Raw genomic sequence first — 26,674 nt, 5'->3', positions numbered from 1 at the left:
TAATTTATTCAAAACAAAGCTGAAACTCCAAGTTCCTGTCAGCGCCAGTTGTTGGCTGCCTTTGCAGGGTAAAAAACGTCAGCTCATATTTCCAAAATTCGTTGAAGAAGAGAGAAGCATACCCTTGGACTACATGAGACGTTTATTGTGCTTTAATTGTGCAAAGTTAGATTCGGAAGGATGCATTTCAACCATAAAAAGAGCCCTTGTGCAAATTAAAAACAGTTCCTTTTAACTGTGAAAACTCGAGTACGGAAATATAAAACATATTTAGCATTTTGTACTGTATCACAAACAGGAAGAAAAACACAAACCTAAAATACTTAAGACCCCAATGTCAACTCACCTTGATATATTTACAAATAGCACGAAGTCCAACACAAAAGGCCTTCTTTGCTAAATATTTTATGGTAAAGGTTATCTGATTATAATTGAGCATCAAGGTTTGTTTTGCTGTTTAGCGTATGTATCCTCCTTGATGCAGTAGGGTGCTATGTCTTTTGAGCTGGGTATATTTGCCCACTTGTGTTTGATGTGATATTATCATCAAGCAAGAGAGAATTACATTTAACATGTAATTATTTTTCCGCCATTACATGTTGAAGTATGTTTTTGTTATGGGAGCGCACTTATTAGCAGTGCTTAATTTTGAAAATAATACATTGCCGGCCCCAGAATTTGCCCAGAAGCCTGCGGACGGCGCTATTGAAGGTCAGGGTGTCAAAGAGACTGCATCATTTCTTAATTCCACTTTATTTCTCTTTAGTCCACCACCAGACACTCCCTGCCTCTTTATTTCTCTCTCGATTGCTCTTTCTCATTCCTGCATTGTTCCTTTTTCGCCGTGTTTCCGTCTCTTCTCGTCGTCATTCTTTCCATCTTTTGGGGTTTTCTCGCATTTGCTATGGATCAAAGTTTTCGAGGAAGCATAATTGCTAGTGACTCCATCTGGAACCCCGGGTTAAAATTAAGCACTGTTTATTTCTTTCAGTCGTTATTTTAAGGATGTTTCATTTCTATTCTCAAACTGCTAAGTATGTTTTTTGCATCTGTGCACAAGTGTTCATGGGAAATAGAAACCGAAAATGACAGTGTTCTACTACTGTCAAGTCACTGGCAGGATTAAAAAGCGTCAAGTACATAGCCATCATGGTGTTCAACCTGGCTTTGTACTGATAAAGCACAATAAGCTGCCCCTGGAGTACACGTCACCCTTCTGCTAAGAACTTTAAAGATAGACAGACGGATAGATAGATAGATAGATAGATAGATAGATAGATAGATAGATAGATAGATAGATAGATAGATAGATAGATAGATAGATAGTTCATTAAACCACTTCTAGTAACTTCATAAACAATCCTCAGAGCGAGTTATCAATACGTCCAATGTCAGGTGTGTGGTGCTCAGACAAGCTAGGTTTTTTAACGGCCATCACTTTGAACACTGGTATTTTGTAGTTTTGTCAGCTCATTAAACTACAACAGTTTTTTAAAAACTTTTGTTGATGGTAGAAAATAAACCAAATGAGTTGTTAAATCCGCCACAAGTGATAGCGTGCATCCTTAATTTTTTTGACTACAGACAGCTCCATTTTTAATAAGCTGATACCATTTAAGCCTATTTTCTGGGTTTTGTTTGCAATTATGTTTTATTTAAATGGCATCACATACTTGAACATTAAGAATCTGCTGTGTATTTTTGCGTTTGTGGGTAAATGTAACTTTCTCAGTGCCGTTGTCGGGCTTGCTCTTTGAGCACCCAAGCCACACTTGCCGTCACCTCCTTATGTATTTATTAAATTTCAGGCAACATATGTGGGGAGTGACCATGTTTCGAGGTGCCAGAACGACACAATGCCAAAGACTTCTGAGATGGTAACTAGCTTAAGTGACAAGAGGAAGATGAACACAGTGACAGATAACGGAAGCGTTCCGGGAAAACGATTACAGGTTTGATTATTGTACAGTAGAGTACTACTTCTTTGACCAATTATAGATTGACAAAAGTAGAATGCTTAGAAGTAATCGTTGAGGCTGGTCCCTTTTAGCGCAAATGAGAAAATTAGGCTCACTTCGAATACGATCTACAATATTCAACAGAAACGGACAGGCTGCTGAATGCGTAGTGTCTCGCAGTGCTTAATTTGTACAACATAAGTGACACAGTGCAAGGTATTTTTCAGGGGGGCACTGTAGCTTGTATCACCCATTACCTATGCTAACAATACCAAAGGCCAGTATCAATACAACATATTGCACTCCTACAGTTGTAACAATTTGCATTATCCTTTGCATTCAAAGCTGTAAGAATGGCACGAACGTGTTGGTATTGGTAATTTTTAATTGTTTTGAAATGGCAAATACTTTGATGTGCTGACCTCAGAAACCGACAAACAACACCGCAATGTGATGGACATAAGCAGTAGTGTTGAGAATTAAGTGCTAGTGCTGAGCATCTGTAAAAACCTTCTCAAATTAAGCGCTGGCATCTTGGCTATGGTGACCAGATGTTCTGAACAAAAAAACGGGACAGGCATGGACATAGAAATAGGACTAAATATTGACACTGCACTGCCCAGTGTCTATATATATATATATATATATATATATATATATATATATATATATATATATATATATATATATATACAGATATACATCACACCATGGCCAAGGAAGTCTAATTTTCATGCTACCAAAACACACACCTCTGTAGCATGAAAATTAAAGGCTCCTTCGGCCATGCTCCAGTGTGCTGCAATGGGCGCTTTGCTATTTTGGCCTCGGGTGGTGGGCTTATTTGCACCCCCCCCCCAATTAAATCCTGCTGTGCTGGCTGAATTAAGCCAAGCAGCGCAGCAGGAGAGTTTTTTAAACAATACTCGTCATTGGTGTCATAAGAGCGCCAGTGTGAACACAGTACACAGTGATAAATTTGGGTGCTCACCCAACCCTTTCCCAAAACCGGGACATCTGTGTATTTTTTAAACAAGTGTCGGGACACCGGGACAGTCATCGGAAAACCGGGACTGTCCGGGCAAATCTGGGACTTCTGGTCACATTAGTCTTGGCTGTAGTCTGATTCTAACTGGCAGCATATTTTTCACTACAGTGTAGGACCTAAGGTTCTTTCATTAAATAAAAGAGAGTGCTTAGCCTCTAGGTCCTTGCCAGTATTCTGGACCTACCAGGACAAGCATAAGGTGATGGCCCCTCACTTAAAGGCTCTGTATTCAGAGTGTTGAGGCATGCGTATATCCAGTCTTGAGAAGAATGCTACAGATTTTTTAGTTATAATGATCAAAGGGGCATGTGGAGTAAACAGTGTGTTTCTGTAGGCTTATTTAGACATTTCACATGAGTAGAAAGTACATCAAAGTGTTAGTCCTAGAGGGTTCCTGTAATGTTACTCTTGGGTTGTCCTGAAAAGTCAGTTGGAGTGCACATCTGAATGTTCGAAATGATAGTCAAAAAAACATTTTACCAGTGTAGAATCCAGACAAGTCTTTGTGCAGCAGTCACCCTCTCATGCTTCTCCTGTGATTGCAATGCCCTCTGGTGGAATCATATGAAGTAGTTGCCGTCATGATGGGCAGTATTGCTCAAGTGCACAAACTGACCACACTGTAAATAAGACCAGGAGAATAGTTTCACACAGACGCTAATAAGCATTAGGCGAGCACATTCACTAGCCGTAACAATTTGTCATTCCCCTTCAACAAGTGCAAAGAAGGAAGAACTTATGGTCCAGACAAAATATACCCTCACTTTCGGTTATTACAGATGGTATACATCATTATATATGATTACTCACAAGTTATCAAACTAGAGATAAACTGTAAAAGAACACATACGCTGTACCATCCTCTCACAGAACGCATAAGCAGAGGAGTACAGGTAATCCACAACTATTATTTGCAAGAATTGGTACTGCTAGAACGAACATCCCCAGTATTATCTCACTTGCACAGTGGAAGGAATGAGAAGGGCAATAGTTATGTGAGCCTGCTTTCACCTTTTCCAAAGTTACCATTGAGAAAGTATAAGATACATATTCAAACATTCAATACATTGCCCTTGACAGCTGATCACAGCCTCCCTGCTTTGATGGAAGCATGTATGGTTTTCAATGTGCCAGTCTTTCCCTTATGATAGGAATCGATCTATGACACACATAATTTCTTGTTAGATGCAAAGATCCCAAAACGGCCTTTGGAAAAAGTCTAACTTCCAGTGTATTATTAAGGCTATTGAACGGATAGCAAGTTATCTGAAAAGCTTTGAACTCCGATGTATCAGCTGAGCTCTATGTTGATCAGGTTGCACGTCATGCCACAGTGCAGAGATAGCACAGATGATCATCAGCTGGTACCATACCATAGAGTCACACGCCTGTGTATTCTTGTCACTAGATTTTTATGGTGTTGCCTCACTCTATTCCTTTGGATAGACTGACAATGATCACATGGAGACAGAGACTACCTCAGAATGATATTCTATCTTTCTGGCCAACTGTCAATAGGGTTACAAGGTGAATACCTTATTTCTGCTGGAGGTCAGCTGGGATCTGCTTTGTCCCTGCTTCTTTTACATTTTCACACTAGTCCACTTGGGGGCCTACCTATACTCTCATTCACTGGATTTAAAGCTGTAGCTAGGTTTCTAAAAGAGCCCAGAGGACATCATTCCCCACTTTAGGCTATATCGTGAATAACATAAAAGTTGGACTGTTTAAAAACAAGTTGTAGCTGAATGCTCTAAAGAAGGACTTTTGGTAGTCTATACAATTATAACAACATCACAAAATATGTCCTGGACTTTTTGATTTGAGATGGAATATCCTAATATAAGATCAGTAGCTTGAAAGTGGCCCAATATTTTATGCTATCCCTGAACCATTAGTTTGACTCACAGTCATTTTAAAATGTCTGTCACTGACCATTGATCATTGGTTTGCCTGAGTCATTTTAAAATATCTGTAGCAATTTGAATCAATGTTATTGGAGGTAGATATCAAAGCAATAGCACAATGTGGATATTAACCTCTATGGTCCGGCTAAAAGCTTTGTGAGCTGTCAACAAAATGAACTGGCCCCATCTTGATTTAAATCACCCAAAATATCTGGCAGTCTTACCCTTTGCGCCCTCTCACACTGTGTGTTCAGGTGCACAATTCTTTCTTGCAACATTAAGCCTTCCCTGTTCCCAGTACCTTTTTGTTAATTTTTTGCTACTTGCCCTAAAATACTCCCCTCTTTTTCCCATTTCCAGAAAGACCATTTAAAGAAGTAACTCTAAATGACTGACTAATAACGTTTTGTAAAAACTTTGTACCTTCCATTAAGGGAGAGCTATTTCACAATCATTGAGAGGTGTTGTCAATGATCTTCACTCTTTTGTTAATCCTAATTAGATTTTTCGCCATCAGATTTATTATACTTTAAACCAGGTCAAGATCTAGTCAAAGCTGTTCAGCCATCATTGACAGATTTCAATTTGCAATACATAAAACAATTTCTGTTATCGTAGGTATACTACCAAGTAGATTATAATGTAAACATATATAAATCTTTACAGAGTTCCTCAATTAACTATCTCAGGTGCAAAGTAGATGAGTATCATGCACTTTGTTTTACCAATTTCAGGACTATCCTTTTAGAGGCTTTTAAAGCGGGAAATTTCTATCCTTACCAGAAGTCTATATAGTCTATGTAAACTGGTGAGAAAATATCGAAGCACAACATATGCACCTCATGAAGGGCACAACATAAATTTAAGAGTTCCCAAATATGTCCTCAAAGTTGTTTCGTGCAGCAGTAGGACAGCTTCTCTTCGTTTGTTACTCAGTGCCTAATTTGTAAAAACAAAGGTGCAGCCTTTTTGTAAAGCAGATATAGCCCACTTCCACCACAGGCACAACATACCTCCCTAACCTCTCTGCTCTGCCTTTTATCCCATCTAGCCTTGCTCTAATCTCTATCTTCACTCCACCTCATTTTTTCACTTTTATTGTCACCCTTAGATTATCACCTTTATGTCTGAATATATTTATTTATTTATAACCATTATTAATGCACAGCAAATTCCAGGGGTCCAGCTTCGTGGCACAGCACATAGATTTGACAGACAGATTAGTTTGCTATGATAGCAAGTTGAAGATTGACAATAGTAAAAAATACAAGAAACAATGCAAATCAGTTTCTTTTGTAAGCAAGTTGAATCTGATAATAGTAAACAATACAAGTATCATAGAAGCAGTATATTTAAAGGATGGGAGGATATGGCTAAGATATGCCTATCTTAGTAGTGATCTGTTTAACGGGGGCGAATGTGGACAAAGGTGGTAAGCAGGGTTTGTGGATGGAGAATTAAAGTGGTGGCATGATATGCAGACAGAATGGATAAGTGATTGAAAGGTATTCTTGATCCGGAGATTTTTCATTTTATTGTGGAAAGTTTGACGGAACCATGCAGTGATACAGTAGAGTTCTTATGGGTGTGATAGTATAGGGAAGAATGCAGGAGGTCTGGTTACAGGCTTACTGAAGTAACATTGATGGGTAATTATTGTCTTGAGAGTAGCCATTGTTTTAGGGAGTTTTTGAGGGCTGTGAAGTCATGCAGTGAACTGATTTCAATGGGAAGCTTGTTACAGAGTTTTCCTCTAGCCACCTTCAGAGGTTTGCCTCCAAAAGCTGGTTATTCTCCATTTGAGGATGATCAGTTTCTTCTCTAATGAGGACATAGTACAGTTGATGTTTGCTTGAACTTGAAGAGATCTTGTAGGTATCCAGGAGTTTCTGTGTTGTTGGCTTTCTATGTAAGAATGAGGCCCATGAGTTGTATTTGTTGTAGAATGGTTAGCCAAGATACCTGTGACTAGACGGAGGAGGCATGGTCATTTTTCTTCTGTCCAAAGATGATTGGGATGGCTAATTTTTGGATGTGTTTTTGTTTTACAGTGTCTGTGTTTGGGAGATTTAAGTATTTGCAACAGTATTTTCTTGATATGCCAAATTGCTTGGATTACTAGTTTTCCATGTTAGATGGGTAGGAGACGGCTGATGTTATATATGGCATTTAAAGGATAGTTTGTCAATTTGATGGTCACTTGGATTTTAGCCCTGAAAGATAGTTGTGCGTCGAACAAGACTCAAAGGTTGCACACCATGCCAACTTGAGGAGCGATTGATCAAGTGAAAAATGGCAAGAGATATTTACAAGAGGCGACTTGTAATCATTTAGTATTAGGATTTCTGTCTTATCATTGTTTAGGCAGAGACCATTGAGGTTACTCCAGTGTTTGACAGAGAGAAGGCATTCAGCGAGCACTGCAATGTTGTAGCTGCTGCTAAGGTCTACTAGAAGTTCCACTAGAATGTTCCATCCCCTTTCCATTCAGTCCCTGCTTTCTTTCCTCTTCTCGCCTATCTATGTTTTGCTCTCTCCTCTCTTTGCAGCAGCTCTTTTCTGTTTCACTGTAGCCCACTTCAGCTGTCTCTCCAGAAGTGTGAGCTTTTGTGAAAGCACTTATTAAGTCGACAGAGGCTAATAGGAGACACCACTGAAAAGTTGTGTGAGTTCCACCATTAAATCATGACAGTGGGAAGAACAAGGTAAGAGCTTTATTAAATTAACTCTGACCAGGAGGGAGCCAACTTCTCACTGCCGCTACATTGGTTCCAGAACAGAACACCCTCTACTTTCCAGATAATGCCAAATAAAACAGTTCTCCCACCTTAAACCCAAAACAATTCCAATAACATAAAGAAAGATACAGCACACCTAATAACAGAACATTTCATACTAGAAGATATTATAAATCAAGTTGAAAAGAAAATACAAAACAAAAAGATCAATAATTAATAGAAACAAAAACATAGGGAACATACCACTACATTTTATAAATTACCTAATGTATTAACAGAGGAACTGATTGTAATCATGTTAACATAATCTTAAGACAAAATGAGATCTTTAAAGCTTCATAAAAATGCAAAGCACCATTGAATCTCCATTCCTTCTTGACTTATCTCCCAGAATCAAACCCTTCGCATTGGAATCAGGGATCTCCTCCACCCATTTAACCCAATCTGGAATCTTCACCACTTTATTACGATTCCAAACATTTTCATCACTGAACTGAAGGTTATACGTATTCACTTGTCTCACTTGAAGTGGATGCGAAAATCTGGATTCACACTTACTGGCTTTGCATCCTTTCAACACTTGAACCCAATCGCCTGCATAATATCCAGCAGTCGCACGCTCCAAAGCAATCTTCCTCTTCTCCATACCGTGCACATGATCTGCGGCCCCTCAACACCTCAAATGGGGACTCACCAGTCGTGCTATGAGATGTGGTGTGACAAGACTAATTACCTCATGGCATTTCTCCACTCCACCCCATACTCCAAAGCCAATTGTAAACCATCTTTCAGCAATCTGTTCAATCTCTCAACAAAACGATTGCTTTTGGGGTAATAAACCAATGACCGAACATACTCAATCCCATATGTCACCAGCAATTCCTTCATTTCTTCATAAACTAACTGAACTGCACTGTCAGAAACAATTACCTCAGGCTCCTGTTTCATATGAAATAAATTGTTCAAAAATCAGTCACCTTCCTGGATGTGACATGCTCTGTGAACTTTACCCCAGGTCATCGAAAAATATAATCTATGACCACAATGGCATACTTGGGAAACTTACCCCAATTGATAAACAGGCCTATGACAACAATAGCAATCTTCTTCCTTGGACTATCAGACTGCTCCGAAACCACAGGGGAATATTTCATTGTTTTCTGAAACTTGTCACTCTAAACTCACAGCAAACAATCTCTAACACAATGCTCCATCTCATAGGCCAAACCAAGCCACCAATGTTCTGCCCTGATGGCACTCATGCCAGTGGACCTTCGTATGCCAGCTTCACAACATTTTCTCTAAGTTCTGTTGGCACAACCAATAACTCCCCTCTCAACAACACTTCCCCATCACAGACAATTCTATTCCCACTTGCTGGAAATTCTCTGCATCTGCAGAAATTCTACCTCTCACAGGTCATCCCTCCAAAATATACTTTATCACCTCTTGCAACATTGCATCACTCTTCGATCGCACATAACTATTCCTCAGTGAATGTCACAGAAGGCAGGATTTCACTCAGCTGTACAAAGGGAGTGATACATCGATAGTAGGATACTATATTACAGCTGCTGTAATATAGTATCCTACTGCTTGAATCCATTGGGTTGTCAAGTATTACACAGTATCATTGGTGCTAACAAAGTTGCTTTGAGTTGGATGCTACTAACTAATACTTTGTGTTAAATTGATACTCTATGAAAACTTGTACATTAACTAAATTTAGTGAAATGTGGTAGGACAGGTTGTAACAAAATTGAATTGTCCCCATTACAGAATATCTGATATCAGTGGTAAGGTTTCTTTTTATGTCTACTGTTTAAAAGTATGTTTCGTTGAGGGGAAAGCATACTGGCTTTGAGATTTCCCTAATTTTTGCACCGTCTTGGACATTAAAATATTGGTCATGCATGTAAAAAACACAGGCAAGTGGCAGCTCTGATCATTGGATGCATGCAGCCACAATTTCCTCACACTGACTCCAGGGCTTGTTGTAAACCGTGTCGCAGTATAAGTTTTGCTAGGCCGCATTCTCTAGCGGTTTAGGTGGAGGCAGGGGCTACTTACGTAGTCACCTGTTGGCCATCATCCTGGGAAGTGGCGGATGGGATTTCCTATTCTGTGCCACAAGGAACCTAGGGCCAGATGTAGGAAGCCTTTTGCGCCTCGCAAACGGTGAAAAACGCAGTTTGCGAGGCGCAAAAGGCTGAACGCGATGCAGAATCACATTTTGCGAGTCAGTACCGACTCGCAAAATGTGATTCCGACTCGCAAATAGGAAGGGGTGTTCCCTTCCTATTTGCGACCGCATCGCGATGTAGAGTTGCTTTGTGACCGCGAAAGTCGTCGCAAACCGACTCGCAGTTACCATCCACCTGAAGTGGATGGTAACTCATTCGCAAAAGGGAAAGGGTCCCCATGGGACCCCTTCCCCTTTGTAAATGCCCACAAAAATATTTTTTCAGAGCAGGCTGCCTACTCTGAAAAAACCGAAACCAAATGGTTTCAGAATTTATTCTTTTTGCAGCTCGTTTTCCTTTAAGGAAAACGGGCTGCAAAGAGAAAAAAAAAACTGCTTTATTAAAAAAGCAGTCACGGACATGGTGGTCTGCAGTCTCCAGCAGGCCACCAACCCCGTGAGTGCCTAGACTCGCTATGGGGTCGCAAACTGCGACCCACCTCATGAATATTCGTGAGGTGGGTCTTTGCGACCCCATAGCGAGTCGCAGAAGGTGTCTGAGACACCTTTCTGCATCTCGGATTGCGAGTTGCAATTTGCGAGTCGCTATGACTCGCAAATTGCAAGTCGCAATCGGATACCTACCTACATCTGGCCCCTAGTCTCATGTTTGCCCTCCTTTCAACCTGGTCTGACACATGAATTTACCACGGACACATAGTAAGCAATTACATTTGGCCTGGCTGTATTAGCTGTATTAGGACTTTGAGATTATTAGAAAAAGTGCACTTAAAAAGCCTAATATATTCTAAGTGCTTCTTTTCAGTACATTTTCTACTTTTGTCACACCCGGTTAGCGTGAGGTATGTTTGTAATTTGTCCCTCGCATTAGCTCAGTCAAACATGTGCATTGAAAAGTACGTTCGACTGTTGATGCTGCTTAAAGAGAAGATGCTTCTACTCTGGACACAGTGTTCTCTTTGTTACACTGGTGGTGATTAAAATTAGGCCTTGCTGCAAGTTCAGCATAGGAGATGGCAGTAGGGATACATGCACTATGGCATTTGTTCCACTGACAAAGAACTGCATATATTTTCACTGGAAACATCATTCATGGAAGTATATTCTGCTGAGAGCTGACGTATCCAGCAGACCTAGGTGTTACACAAAAGCAACAGAGGCATGTCCTGCTAGGAGGTGGTGCTTCCAGACTCACAGGGACTTTTTTTCAAAAGCTGATGGAGACATCCTCAAGTTTTTCGCTGGAGGAGTTCTCAACACTATTCTGCAGTTGATCTTGGTTAATTTCAAGTTTTGTAGGACTAGTGGTAAAACAATGCAGTTCAACCCACCATCAAAATTTCTTTAAAGTGAAGGGAACCTCCTACACAATGGAGTAGATAAAATTAAGATGTTTTAACCTTTATGAGAGCAATTGAAGAATGTCTACTGAAAGGAAAAAAATAACATATTTAAGCCAAGTAGTTTTTCACACATTGCCTAGAGTATCACGACCTAAGGTAGTGGGGATTTGGATGTTTTCGAGAAAGCAATGCATAGAATCGATGTGAGGGTTAAGCCTGTTAGACTAGCATTATATTGTTACAAATTGCAATCCAAAGCAAAACAAGAAAGGCAAACCTTTGATGAATACTTAACGTTGTTACTAGCATTATTTATATCATGCAACTTTGGCATTATGAGAGATAAAATGATAGGAGATAACATTATAGTGCGTGTTAAGAGTAAGAAATTTCAAGAACAGTTATGGGTACTAGGTGATCCCAGTTTACAAGATACTATAACTGTCTGAGAAATTAATATGCACAGTTAATAAAGATAAGAGTGGATTCAGGGGGACCGAAGTTTTCAATGTTAATGGGGCTTGAAACCAGTTAGGGGGTATCAATCAAGAATCAAAAGGTAAGGAAACGATAATCAGCAAAACTCAAAATTCTGTCCTGCTGTAGGAAAATATTGCAAAATATGTGGTAGAGTGGGCCATTTTGCTAACGTGTGCAGAGACACAAGAAGTAGTAAGACGAAGAGAGGTAACACTGCCTGGACTTGTGAGCATGAAGAAACAAGAACTGGACAAGAAAGCAATGAATGTGGGTGCAATGAAAATGAAAAAAGGTTTTGTTTTGGTACTTAAAGAGTCTAAACAACATAAAGTTTGTGGGTTGCAAAGTTCTTCCCTGCCAAATTGTCAGGTTGAGATTTTAGGCAGGACTTTAGAGCTACTTGCAGATTCTGGAACCGTCAGACATCGAAGTGGACCTTAAATCTAAGCAAAAATCTGTAGATGTAAAACTGTACATAGCTAACACAGGAGATGATGTACTGGGATGGAAGGATTTGTGGAAGTTAGGAAACTAAATTGCAGAGGCAAACATCAAGTATTTGTTTTAAGAGAGCCTGATGGTAGTAATTGTTTAATTGAGCGATCTCCAGAAATTTTTGCTGAACACCTACAATTCTTGAAGGGAATTTCAGATCACATAAAGTTGAAGAAGAATGCCACTCTTCTAAATTAAATTGAAGAATGTACCTTTGAGTGCATGTAATGAGTTAGAAAAACTACCCAGATTACTTAATTAAGGGGGGGTCAGGGTGACTGAACTAGACGATGCATCATAAGGTTATGTGCGGTCCTAAGAGCATTGCACTGTAGTATTGTTATCAATTGTCATCATCTCCCTAACCTCAGTGAAATGATTTCTACCGTGAATGGTAGCATACTGGTTTTCCACCATAGATTCATGCTAAGCATACCACCAAGTTATATATCGATCCCTGAATCAAGACAAAAAGCTTTTCTGACACCTTTTTGTTTATATCAATTCATAAGAATGCCATTTGGCTTAGCCCCAGTATTTCAAAGAACTAAGTTCTATATTCTCAAAGCCATTGAAAGTTATGCGACATTCTTTCAGGATGATATACTAATTTGTTTGAGTTAAAAAAAGGAACATCTAAAAGAAGTATGTGAGCGCCTTCAGAAACATGGGATGACATTGAAAGGGCAACAATGTATGTTGTACCATAGGGAAGTATAGCATAGGGAAGTATAGTACTTGAAGCATACCTTGTCAGGAGATGTTGTTGTACCCAAATCTTTCTTGATTGAAGCTGTAAGACAGGGGTGCGGAATTCCTATAGCTTGACACCCAAGACATATTGTTTGGAGTCAAGTTCAACAATTTTTCATATTTAGTTTATCCTTGGGACAGGTAGGCCCAACCCCCTGCAGCACAAACCCCTTGGCTGCCACTTTACAGGGAAGGAAACTGTCTGCAGTTGAAGTAATATTTGTGTTTCCGTGTTAATGCTGTTTGAACTTACATTTATGGTTCATTAATGCAAAGCCTTTATTTTTAGGGTGAGTGCTGTAAATAAATGTTGTAAGCTCGGACTGCACTACGGACAGTGATTCCAGTAAAACAAAATGTGTACACATGTTTGAAAAGTTTAACATGATAAGCCTATATATAATGCTCTCAGAATACTCTCTGATTAAATGCAAACGTTTGCAAAAGTTTCTAAGCAGAACTGGTGATTCTTTGCGTTTAAAATGAAATGCTAAGAAAATCTGAGCAACTAGAGAAAAAACGTTTTGCTAAATTCCTGGAAAATTTTAGGTAACATTTCTTTGAAGCATCATTTAGTAAAATGTGTTGATGCATGCTAGTATTTCCCAAAAATATCTATAATAGAAAAACAGTCTAAATGGTTTCAACAACAATATGAGAAACATGAAAATAAACAAGCATTGGCAAAGCCAATTGATCCGAAATTGGTAGTTAGTCTTTTGCTTTTGTCAATGCATGTCTTGTATTGACATTGCTTTTGTTAAACTTTGTTTTTGCGGGAACTGCAAGGCTCTTATCATTGTAACAAAGAAAGGCAAAAAGCAAGTATATTTTTTGGTCTCCAAAAGCACAGATTGCCCCAGTAGTTCCTGGAACTGAATAAAATTACTTTGTGTTCCAATATGCTGCTTCTGAAAGAGCAGAATGCTATAACTCACAATAAAGCCAGTTGATAGATAGATAGAGAGTGAAATAGAATTTTAATATAAACAAAAGGTCTTGATTAACAACAGACCTAATTAGGAGCCCAATTCTTAAAGTCACAAAAGTGCACCGTATATGTCTTTGCATTCATGCAGAAATATGGCTTTCATGAATTCACAAGAATTTACAGAAGTGGACAGGGAAATTGTACTCCTAGAAAATATTTATAAACTGTTTTAGCACAAGCAAATATGCATGCTTAGATTTGCTCAAACCAAAATCTGTTGAGAGCTTACAAGTTCACTTTTCCTCAAACCACTTTTTTCCCAACCCTGGAGGAACTTCTACTTCTGCCTTTGTCAGGAGTAGATTTCCAACCTTTCTCTGTATGGGAAAAGATTAGAGAAGAGCTGCTGACATTTTTAAAAACAGTAGGTTTGCACAGACTCAAAGACATTCCGACCTTGGAACTATTGCTTACTGCCTCCTCCAGGCCCAGTATGTAGATCTGCGGAAATGTGAGAAAATAAGGTAATTCCTAGTATTCAAACCCTAGTATAGTATTTGCCCTTGCATAATTGGAGAGGCTGTTATCAGAACTCTTTTATAATGAGATTGCTGCCATAATTTGTCACCACACTCCATGACACCAAAGGGCAGGTAGGTTTATGAAGCAGCCTGTCCCATGGACAAGTAGGTATTTTAAAAAAAATCCACATCCCTGATAAGAGATGCAAAATCCCCTAATACCAAGAAGAAACTTCCTTTTTTCACTGTAGTTTGTGAGTTTGGAGCTAAAATTGTCAATAATTTTGTGGACAAAATGGAACTAATAACAGTGGTTTGAGGAAGGATGCTGAGTTTGTCAAGTTGAAGACCAAGAAAGGGTGTTTAGTCAAATCAAAAATAGATTATAGGAGCTCCTATCTAGAACTCTTTCAGTGTGGGGAAATGGTATGAAATAACAGTAATGCTGGTCTATATAGAGTAGGAGCTGTGCTATCACAAATCATGGGGACACAAGAATATAACGACATTTGCTTCTAGTACATTAAATTACACTGAAAGCTGATATGCCATTACTGAAAGAGAATTGCCAGCATGTGTTTGGGTGGTGGACCATTTCCGGAATTATAAATGGGGCACTTGATTCCATTTACAGACAGACTGTACATTCTTTGTGCGGATTTTGTTAACTGGCAGTGGATCCTGCCTGTTCTCAAGACTAGTATTTCGATTACAAGAATATAGCTTTTGTGTGGAATATGTGCCTGGAAAACATTATGTAACTTCTGATTGTCCTTCAAGATTACCTTTGGGTGATCTCAGTGTCTGTGAAGAACATGATAGTGACAATGATGTGGATGTTGTGGCAACATTTGGCAAAGTCATTTCTTCTGTTTTGAAAGTAATACCTTAAAAGAAGTGTAAAAAGTCCAAGAAGGAGAATTCTTTAAATTGCAGAATAAAGAAATGTGTTGTGGATGGATATCCAAGGAAAACGGATGTTCCTGAGGATGTTTTAGCATTCTTGAATGTAACCAATGATTTGGAAGTGGTTAGAAGGCTTTTGTTCAGGAATTGCATATTTGTGTCCCCGTGGACAATCCAGCAGAGGATTTTAAAAGTACTCCATAAAGGTCATCAAAGAATGTCATCCATGAAGAGGAGGCTTAGAGAACAGTTTTGGTGGCCTTTCCTCCATAAAATGGCAAATAGATTGGTTAGAGATTACTAAGAGTGTGTAAATAGTGCAGGATGTTGAAGGTTAAATCAGCACTCTTACTCCTGTACAGTGACCAGACCATCCGCAGCGAAAAGGTAGAATTTGACATAGCTGGACCTTTTTGTGGTGCACCACGGAGCTCCTTTCTTTCACTTGCATTCATAAACTACCTTTACAATTGGCCTGAACTAAGATTTGTGGCATGGCCTACTACTAAGTTTGTGACAGACTTTTAAAAAAAATGTTTCAGCAGATAAGTACATCTCAATTCTCTGGTTACAGACAATTCTGTTGCGCTCAAGACTCAGGAGATGGAACCATTTTTTACTGATTGTGCTATCAAACACTAAATGTACTTCATTGAAATACCTCTTCTATTGTATTGCCTTGCACTGGGTTAGCACAAGGTATGTGTGCATGTTGTGCCTTGCGCTGTCTCAGTGTGAGGTATCTAGTGGAAAGGAAATGCAATAATTATCATTATTGTTACACTGTGCTGATTAAAGAGAAGACACATCACCTCTCAGCGCTGCATCCTATTTGTTATAAAGCACTACTGAGAGAGGGGCTTTGGACCACCCACTTGTTGATTACCTTTAGTACAGTATATGATGGGCAGGCGTTGTGTGCTCCCTCTGAAACAAAATGCTTGTATTGCACATTTTGCTATGTGGGAAAGTGTATGCTCAATACTGCAGAACAAAGTTGCTTGTAATGGCAAATCATGGTGTTGTATAGCTATTTTAGCCATGTTTTCAGACATGTTATTTTAGCAACTAGGCCTGCTGCTCTGCACTTTAGCCCAGTTGCATTTTTTTCAGCGTCATTTTATTTTTCAAGTATAGGCCACATTTTTGGTGCTGTTTTATTTTCTTTATCTAGTTGTTCTTTCGCCTACAAAAGCATTACGTTCCTAGCAAAACATTCTTTTCACTTTGTGCTTTCCTCAAGGCTGTAGCCAGATAGAGTTGCCGGCAAAGTGGTACACTGTGTATCCAACATTCACAGAAACATACACATTCTTATGTGGGGAAATTTTCTCAGAGCATCAGCTCAGTGTTATTATAAAACACTTGTCTGTCCCATACGCTTTAGAGGGCGATTCCAGCCAGGTGACCACAACTACTTTCTGATTGCCTTCACTACAGCTGCTTGCTTAGACTACCAGAACCCTGGCCTACATGGGGATGGTGTCTTTCTAGACAACAGGCTTTCTTGCTCAGGTAAGGAGGAGGATGTTTTCCCAGGAGGGAAACCTGGAGGGTGGATTAGGGCTTATCACGCTGTGATCTAACATAGCTTAGGTAGGAACCACATATATCACTCCTAGTGACAGAATGGTGGGACTCTTTTTGTATTTCCCTCTTCTTGTCACCATTTTGCTTCTACCGTGTTTAATTATCCTATTTATTGGAATTTATGCTATTTTATCTAAGATGCAGTTAATTCGATAAACCTTATTGAACCATTCTCTGCTTCTGTTTGTCTTTGCAAATGTGAGACTCATGTAACTGCGAGAAAAGGATGAGATCTGTTCGGCCACGATTCCCCTGAGGAGTCATCTCTGTCATGCACCCGGTTATCACAATCATCCCTACTCTTGGGCAGAGATGAAGTGCTGCTAGTTAGCCAGAAAACCTGGATTAGGCTGACAGTTGTCACATGGTGTGGGACTGAACTCAGTTCCCCACAATTCAGGTGATTCTAAATCCAGTAGCCTCATGATAATTAGGATAATGAGAGCCTACGCAACATGGTGCATCCAATGTTTGGTCAAGCACTAATTTTCGGATCCTCCTGAGTATCTTTGTCTCACTGTGTGCTAAAGGCACCTCAGTACTATATATGGAGACATCCGTGGTATTGAGGATTTCTTCCTCAGCTAGGTAGGTAGTACCTATCCAACGCTGTAGGTTGTTCAAGCTCGAAATTTAAGAGGATCAATCCCCATTTTGTGTCCTTATATCTGAACAAATACCTTTACCATTACCATGACAAACCCACAACTGGTACCAATTGCAGCAAACATGCGAGAACCCCTCACTGCTCATTTATTAGCAAATGGCCTCACAAGCCAGGGGGGTCCAGTAACATTTGTAGTTGAGGCTCATCCAGCCTACAGAACAGAAATATTTTATTCTTGGGTCACTTTTCCAGCAGTTGATAGGAACACTAATACATTTCATCACTACACACCTGCTAATATACCTGCACAATACAAAGTTTATGCATACTTAGAGATACCTCTGTCTTCTCAAGACCATAATAACTGGCTTTATGGTGCCCTACCACATACATTATTACACTTTATCTTAGGTACTCTGAGTAATGATGGCCCTACGTGATCTTTACTGGCCAAATATACACTGCATCCTGATGCAGCAACCTTTGTGGTCGCTGAGGTTCATCGCTTATACGCTGAGATTACGGTAATATACAGACTGTTAGTACAGTTTGTAATGGAGACATTAAATCCTAACCCAGCACATGCTGCCCCAGCACATCCACATGCAGTCATGCAAGGCATTAACCCTGTGAGTGTACATTCGATCATGGGTAAAGTACCCGCCAAACGGGAGGAGATTCCGTTTGGTTAGCTCAAAAAATAAATGCGCTGGAAGCAATTTTTCCCCATATGGGACCGCAGGATAAACATAGAATTCTCACTATGTGCTTGCCATTTGGATGGTTCCCACAGTAGATAACTGCAATACTTGGGGCCCGGTATTTGCCATGCTGTATACCACGGTACACGGTACACTGACACTTGCCAATCTTGTAGAAGTGATTTTGAAATAGATACGGGCCTGTCCTGGCCCTGGACTTGGGGATGCAATTAATGGGCAGTTTTGCCACGGTATCTTCAATTATATTAAGTAATTTTAAAGGGGAAGCAGGTGCACTAGCAGTGCATTTATTATATTTAGCTGGCCGAAAAGGATTGGCCACCAGAATTCGTCTGTAATCTCCCTTATGGGGAAGAGGTAATTGAAGCCTCTTTCTCGCCCCTAGCTCCCAGCCAGCCACAGGGGTTTACACCATTCACTGGGCTAAGCCGGAGGCACCTGCGTTATATCGTAACTACGTAGGGTGGGATAAAGATTCCCCCTATTATGTAATACCAATTAGATCCCAACCTCAACCCCATTATCCAATAAAACATAGAGCTAAAACCTGTGAACGAAATCCTCACACAGGTAGAGTTCCAGGGCGCAATTGAAACCGGTGTCTCATGAATAAACAATCCATTGTACACGGTAGCTAAACCGGAAAATTCATATTGAATAGTCTTAGACTACAGACATTTAAACAATCGTACATGCACATTTGCCGTACAAAATGCACAGAATACAGCACTTCTAAACAATATAATGCGCAAAAAATACAAACAACCTTGGCTAATTCCAATGTTTTTTTCAGACAAAATATAGCACCTGAAAGTAGAGACTTAACAAGTTTCAGCGCTTTAGGCTCCCAAAAAAGGTTTTGACATCTCCCACAGGGGTACAAGAACAGTCCAGGACTGTTTTCAGCACGTGTTACTTCTATTTTACACTACATTGACCCTGAGGCGTTCTGACATCTACCTTGAGGATTATGACCTCATACAACATGTAAGACGGATTGCGCACATTGTTGTGGGACTTGCCGAATTAGAGCACCTCCACCAGCAAGTACAGGAACTGGAGCACATGCACAAATGTATGGGAGTCCCAATGATTTGGCATCAGTAAGAACCAGCTCTCTGGCCTTGACCTTGACATGGCTTAATATGTTGCGCTACGGCTTCGACATTCCTATTATATCAGGGGGGACAGATGTGGGCTGAGCTAATAGACTGAGAGCACATCGGCAGGGCCCTGGAGTACACTCCCTCTGAGCCCTAGATGGCTCAGAAGTTATAGGGGATGGGCCCATAACATCCGCTCTTTGGGGTTTTGGGGTTTTTACAAAGAGCTGTCCTCTGGACAAGAGCTAAACCCAGATAGTCCAAATCTTTAGCTCAAGGGAGCACATATGTTGCGGCTCTCATTTTGGCTATCGCTCGTCAGAAATTCCTAAAGACGCTGGAGCGTAAAACAGCTTCCTGGCCCTCTTTTATTAACCTTTTGCTCCATACTGGCCCCCATTCTGCTGTATAATTTTATCGCAGGTCCAAATTTTAGCCCACCCATGATGCTGGATGCTGCTATGGTACCATTCCCAAGCCAGGGAAGGACGAGCAGTGATGCAGTTCATGTTCATACCACGTAAAGGCCTATTATCTTTCCCATCTTGTTTTGTGCCACTCCTAGGCAACACGGATCTTACGCTGGACATGGATCAAGCGGCGTTCTCTTTATGGCAATGAGGGAGATGTCACTCTGTGGGGCATCTGTTTGACAAGGATGGCCTTCTCCCTTTCAGCTTCAACTACACCTTACCCAAATCTAAATGGACGCTTTACCTTCAGGTTTGTCACTGGATTGTGCATCCCACCATTCGACCGGGGCACAGAGACATCTCACTCTTTTGAGAAATGGCTGGTGACAAAGACCTCAGACAAACGTCTAGTCACTGAAGTATACAGCATTCTGCGCCATGCCACACTGCTCAGTAAAACAGTGGAGTGGGAGGTGGTGTACAATAGAGCATGACACACAGTGTATGCCACTCCGCTGTCATCTTGGTACTATACTCTACCCCACTGAACTCTACTATATTCAACTCTATGCCACTCCACTGCACCCCACTCCACCGTACACTACTCCTCTGAAAGCTATTACATTGTAAGCTACTACAGTGTACGCTTCTTCACTCTACACCACTCTGTGCTACTGCACTGTGGGCCACTTCATGTGTACTATTCCAGTGTATGCCTCTACAGTGTACATCACTCTAATGTAAACTACTCCAGTGTATGCTATTTTAGTGTATGCTACTCTACCGTACACTATTTCATTGTATGGCAGTTAAGTGTACACCCATGTCCTTTAATCCTCTCCACTTTTTGCTTTTCCACTGTACCTTGCTCCAGTGTACGACACTACCCTGCATGCTAATCCACTCTAAGCCTTTCCTCTGTAGTCCACTCTACAGTATGCGCAATTCCACTGTAATCTACTCCACTGTACCCTACTCCAACCTACACCACTCAGCGCTTCTGCACTTTACCCATCACTACTGTATACTATTGCAATGTACACTACTGGAGTATATGCCAGCCACTCCACTGTAAGCTGCTGCACGGTATGCTACTTAACTGTATGTTAGTCTACTGGATGCTGTACCATTGTATGGCAGTCAACTGAATGGCACTCCTCTTTATGCCACTTCACTGTATTTTTTTCTCTTGTACACCACTCCACTGTACAGCACTTCACGGAAATCCATTCTACACCACTCAACTGTATGCTAGTACACAGGTACCCCACTCCATTGTAGGCCTCTTTACTCTACGCAACTCCACTGCACAGCACTCCACTGTATGATATTTCACTGTCTCTATACCACTCCACTCTATCCAACTCTTTCCAACCCCAGAAGGAGGAAATTAAAAGAAAAGGGATCACCCTGGCAATAGAGCTGAAGACCTGTCTTAGAAATAGCCAGGGCCAAGGTAGTGCCTACCCTGGCATACGGCAGCAAAGCCCTACGAGGTAAAGATTCAAATATTCTGGGCACAACCATAGTGAGAATATAAAGACAAACCTTTCAATTTCTTAGCTACACATCACCAGCACAGATTAGGCTGAAGTTTTGTAATGGAAAGCCGACACTAGAGAGGCATGTAGCCTTTGTCATTTCCTGCCATAGACTTAAATCCTCTGAGAAGAACACCATTAACCACAACGTATAGCTGGAAATAACTAACAGATCTCATTCAGCAGGCAGAGATTATTTACTACAATTGACAGGTTTGGCCTAGCAGAAGTATGGTCTGCAGCAAAGAGCTATGAACTCTTTAAAAGAGTTGTAAATAAAAGGTCTAAAATGTTATCATCTTTAGAGAACAAAGCAATTTAAAAAAAAACGATTGCACGCCTGGACGGTGTTAAATCGCCATAATCCTCTGAAATCGCAACACTATCAGGCAGTAGCTTTTAGCAGCAGGATAAAAGGCCAATACCTGAAACACGGAATGGGAATTTTGCCCTCAGATACATTTGTTACTCCCTGGCTAAGATTGGAAGGTAAAGGACACTGTAGGCTGTGTGCCCCCCCCCCTCCCCCCCCCCCAAAAGGAAGACATAATTTATGTCATGTGCTTCTGCAAAATGACCCTTAGCCGCCAATGGCTTAACCCTCTCTGGAACCAGCTCGGGGTACATTCCTGCAGACAAGCTCTACTGTTCTGCCACAGTTCAGCTGAGCCACTATTTATCTCTTGGACACTGAAATGTCTCCAGGGGTCGAAGGGGCACTGAAAACGATCAGAATGATCTTGACAGCTGATATTAAAGATCCCTAAAATACCCGCCTGCAGCTACGACCATCACCAAGTAATCCTTAACACGTTTTTGTTTGTGCTTGAGGGTCAATGGACTAACAGCAGGAGTTTATCACCTGAGTACGATTAAGTCACAGTTGCCACTATGGTCAGCGGTTGATTGATGTGGCCATAATTAGCTGGCAATGACTTTTACTCTTTTAAACTTGCATGGAATTTTGAGTCCAAGCACCATAAGTACTTTTTTTCTTGCCAAACGGGCCACAAGAACAAAATCTCCGCTCAAACTGCTGTTAATATATTAATCTTTTACAGCTTCACTTAAACCCCACAACGACCAGGAGTGGGAGGACACATTAGTGCCAAGATCAAGATCATCACATTAGCTAATTAACTCGCACTCCAGGGGTCATAATCTTTCACTTTAATTTGTCCTCCATCACCTTCTTCCCTCATTAGCCTTCAATTCTCATCACATCAGGAGGTCAACCAGGCCCTTTAACCCACTAAACACACTCAAGTGAAGAACTCGCTGTCTAGTAAGACATGGTACTACAGGGCATGTTTTGAACCTCTAAAGGGGCATACCACCCCAGAGCCTTTGCCTCTTTTTGCATGCTGTACACGCAGTTTGTACATTGTTGAAGTGTTGCAGGTAGCCACAACCAGGTGTCTGTGATGTTTTTATGGTTGCTGCTTAATGCCATATTAAGTTGTTGTTGTTTACCCTTGCCCTAAGTAAGATCGATTTTTTTCTTAGGTTTTGCAAGTTGTTCTGGAATCAGTTACTACTTTGGCCGCATACAGATCTGAAGGCAGTTTTTGTATTGCATCGACCCAGAGGATGAACTTCGTTCGGGTCTTCAAATATGCTTGGGTACAGTTCAGTCCTTTCTTCTGATATTAATACTCTTCAGTTCACTGATATAGCTCCTTGGATCAGGTTTACTCAAGTAAGGATTTTATTGGAGCACAGAGTTACAGTAGTTTCTCTGTTGTTGTTTAAGGTCAGAGATGTGAATGCCTCATGAAGTATGTCATGTGTAGACACTCGGCCCAGGCCAGGTAGAGAGATAATTCATTTTAGTAACTATCCTTGTCAGGATTTCGTACTGGTCCCTTTAATGATTCTTTGGTTTGAAGAAAATAATTTGATTGATGGGCTCCCCATTATAACTACAGATCCCTGCAGAAAAATCAATGGTAACTGGCCTGTCTGGTTGAGCTAGCATATCACTTTGTCCCCAGTAGAAGACTTAGACAATGGGTTGAGATGTAGCTCCATTTATTGTTCTGAAAGTGAGGTTGGGACGGTTTTCATTTTAATAGCTTATCTAGTTCCTGGGATCACTTTGGAAGTGTACAATTCGGTAGTTAGCATCTACATCCAGGTTTGTTGGCAGTCTGTCCTGAATTTGAGAGCTGCTTGAGGGTAGTTCAGGTCCAGCGGTATCAGGGATTTCTCCTATGGGTCTTTGGGGTTCTAATAATAGTTTTATAATTGTTTCTGTGCTCTTCAGATGCTGGCACCTGTCTGCAATGATTCTCAGTTTGTAAGACCGTAGGAATGCTACTGTTATCTTTTTATTTTCAATCGTGTTTACCCTGTTAATGTATTAGTTCCACAGCCAGGATTGTGGCCATTTGTGTACAAAAATATTGAATGGCCATATGAGGGTTGACCAAACTGGTTGGTGTAGGAGGTGGCAGAGTTAGTACTGCTCTTGGGCCTGTCGAAAATCTTTGAAAACTCATATGCTTCCAGCAAGACATGCCACACAACAACCCTGAGTTTATATTTACAATTGCTTTGTTATCGAAAGCAGGAATTGCAGGTCTTGGGTCCAGTAGGTCCATCCCTCCTTTCTCTTCAGTCTTTTGAGATGTCTCAGCCTTGGCATACTCTGAGGAATTGTCAACTTTCTTTTGTTGCTAGTTTGGCGTTTGTTGAAGATTTTATAAATCATTGTTTTAGGCCTCTTTATGGGGGGCTTTACAGCAGCCATTGCACATGAACTTGACTTATTATCGGTGGTGATTTTAGCTCCCCCATGGTGCTGTCATTGTTGTGCACTACTGGTGGCGAGACAGACAGGGAGCGAGCCAGTTAACTCCTGTAGCTGGTAGTGTTGAGGCAACGACAGAAGATAACAGTAGGCAGGCATGTGTGTGTATTTTCAGCTGGCCACTAACATGCTGCTATCAGGCTCTAAGTGAGCTCTGTGTCTTGAACAGTCTTACAGTCGACAGCAGCACTGCTCTGATGCTACCAGTGGTGGTCAGCTGGGTGTCCACTCAGTGCCTGCTTATTTGGCTTTTGCCTGTTTAGGCTTTTTGAATTTCTGCTGATGCCTCATTGAACTCTTCTGGTATGACCCTCTGTATGGGTGTAAACCCGCATCCATTCCAAACCCACCCCCCACCATCTAGAAGTGCCATGCAGCTGAGTTGTTGTTTAATTGTGATCTGTACAAGAGAGGCTGCAGTGGGTGATACCTATTGCTGTCTCCCTCTCAAATGCTGACAGCTATCATGAATGGATCCTTCTGCTTAATTGGCCAGGCAGTGAGGCATATGCCAGCTTGGCCCAGTGCTTTTAGGGTAATCAGGAGAGTGGCTATGGGAAAGCTTGGTGCTGGCTTAGAGGGTGGTTCCCAGAAAGAATTAAGCTTTTACTGTTGCTGGATTGGAGTGTCTCACCCTCTGGGAGGAGGTGAGAACAGTGGTAAGTATCTCCCCTTTTTCATAAAGATACTATTGAGTCCTTTGGTTATGTTATAGGGTTAAATTTCCAATATGTCATCAGCTGATGCTTGCAGGTGATTTACAGCTTCAGCCTGCAGCTTTTTTGCTTAGTGTGGCTTAAGCATCACTAATCCCAGTTGTTTTTACCATGGTGAAACACTGATAAAAACATGCTATATCCATTCTTCAGACTGAGGAATGAGAAGAGAAGAGACAAAACACTTTTTCTCATGGATCCTATACCTGATCGGCTTCTTTACAAACATCATTTAGAAGGCCAAGGGCAGAGTTCACAGACAAGTGTTCTGGTCTCTGCCATTGCACCTCCACCTCCCACCTTTTTTGTGACTTTAATTGTCTCCTTGCCTTCCATCTCCTCTTTTCCTGGCCTTTCCCAGTATGTGAAAGGAAAGATGAGCTGTGTGGAAATCTGGGTTCTGGTTGCAGTACCCCCCTGCTTTTTTTGTCTGGCTTTTGATGCAACTTTGACTGAAATGCACTGGGTTCCTGCTAACCAGGTCTCGAGTGCCAGTGTTCCTTCCCCAAAACAAGATACTTGGCCACTTGATCCCCAATCGGCCAGGCCCCTCTAGCACCTGTGTAAGTCCCTAGTAAATGGTACCTCTGGTACCTAGGACCAAGATACTAAAGAGGGTCCCTAAGAGCTGCAGCACACCTTGTGCCACTGTAAGGAACCCAGCACCAGCATTATGCAGACTGCCATTGCAGGCTGCGTTGCAAGGTGCTCCCAAAAGTGAAAACATGTGTGCCATGGTCCCTAAAAAACTGCATGTAATATTTTTAAGTCACCCCTACAGCAGGCCTTACAGCCCTAAGGCAGGGAGCATTATATTACATGTGTGGACATATCTGCAAGATCAGATATGCCCCTGCTATGTCTGTCGATTCTTAGACATAGTTAGTGTGCAGGGAAGCCATTTTAAATGTATGTGCTGGACACGGGTCAATACGTCTCCCCAGCCACATGATGGCTTCACTGAAACTAGGGCTGTTTGGTATCAAACATCTTGTATTAGTTAACCCTCGCTGTTTCCTGTGATGGATTTCCTATTGCATGCACCCAGAGGGCATCTTAGAGAGGCCCCCTGAAAACCTACCAACTGCTGGTGGGCTCACCAACTAGTTCTAGCCACCCTGCCATCAAACAGACAAGAGTTTGACCCCCATGGGTGAGAACCTTTGCTCTCTGGAGGCCAGAAATAAAGCTTGCTCTGGCAGGGGTGTTGCACACCCCTCCCAACAGGATGAACTCCGAGTGATGCATTCCAAGGCAGGAGGCTTAAAAGAAGCCCAGTGCCTTTGATATGCAGATCTGGCCACCCTCATAGAAAGATGCAGACCTCCCCCTGCTCCAGGGCCCAGCTGGCACTTGAACAGGCAGAAAAACTATCTAAGCAGGAGGTGTGTTGCATTTCCGGGCTAGACACATCCTAGGGTGACCAACCTGAAATGAACACAGCCTTAGGAATTCCACCAATTTGTGTGTGGAGGAATTAGTAATTCTGGGAAAGGGTGATGCTCACTCCCCAAATGAAGTGGTCATCTAGGGCAGTGGTTCCCAACCTTTTGACTTCTGTGCACCCCCACTTTATTAGTACTGGAACCCGGGGACCCTCACTGAATCATTATAGGAATCCGGGGACCCCCACTGAGTCATTACTGGAAGCCGGGGACTCCAGCCTAAACATCATTAATGATTTGAAACACAAAACAATACAAATGAAATAGAGAAACAAGCATTCATCAAACAGATACTCTAATGATAACACATTTTATTTCATTTGCAAACAAATATAAATAAAAAAATATACAAATTAATTTTAATATGAAGGTTGGATCTTTTCTAAGTTCAATTGAAGCTACACATCGTCCTCACTATAGCGGTCATTACAACATTGGCGGT

General features: G+C 41.2%; 1 protein-coding gene across 7 annotated transcripts in view; it reads left to right on the top strand.

Annotated features, from left to right (window-relative positions):
• Positions 1 to 26,674, top strand: part of RIMS1 (regulating synaptic membrane exocytosis 1) — a 2,255,956-nt gene that overhangs the window by 501,955 nt on the left and 1,727,327 nt on the right. For 5 of the 7 annotated variants that reach the window (XM_069235701.1, XM_069235700.1, XM_069235698.1 and 2 more), the window contains exon 1: positions 1,814 to 1,952. The exons of the other annotated variants lie outside the window; for them this stretch is intronic. In XM_069235701.1, the coding sequence (XP_069091802.1) occupies positions 1,857 to 1,952 (96 nt within the window). In that variant the 5' untranslated portion in view covers positions 1,814 to 1,856. Of the gene's footprint in view, positions 1 to 1,813; positions 1,953 to 26,674 lie in introns of those variants that run through there. 7 annotated transcript variants of the gene reach the window in all.

Source organism: Pleurodeles waltl, chromosome 5 (genome assembly GCF_031143425.1).
Source record: "Pleurodeles waltl isolate 20211129_DDA chromosome 5, aPleWal1.hap1.20221129, whole genome shotgun sequence".
Lineage (NCBI taxonomy): Eukaryota > Metazoa > Chordata > Amphibia > Caudata > Salamandridae > Pleurodeles > Pleurodeles waltl.
Note: the sequence above shows the minus strand (reverse complement) of the source record. Positions and strands in the feature narration are given on the sequence as shown.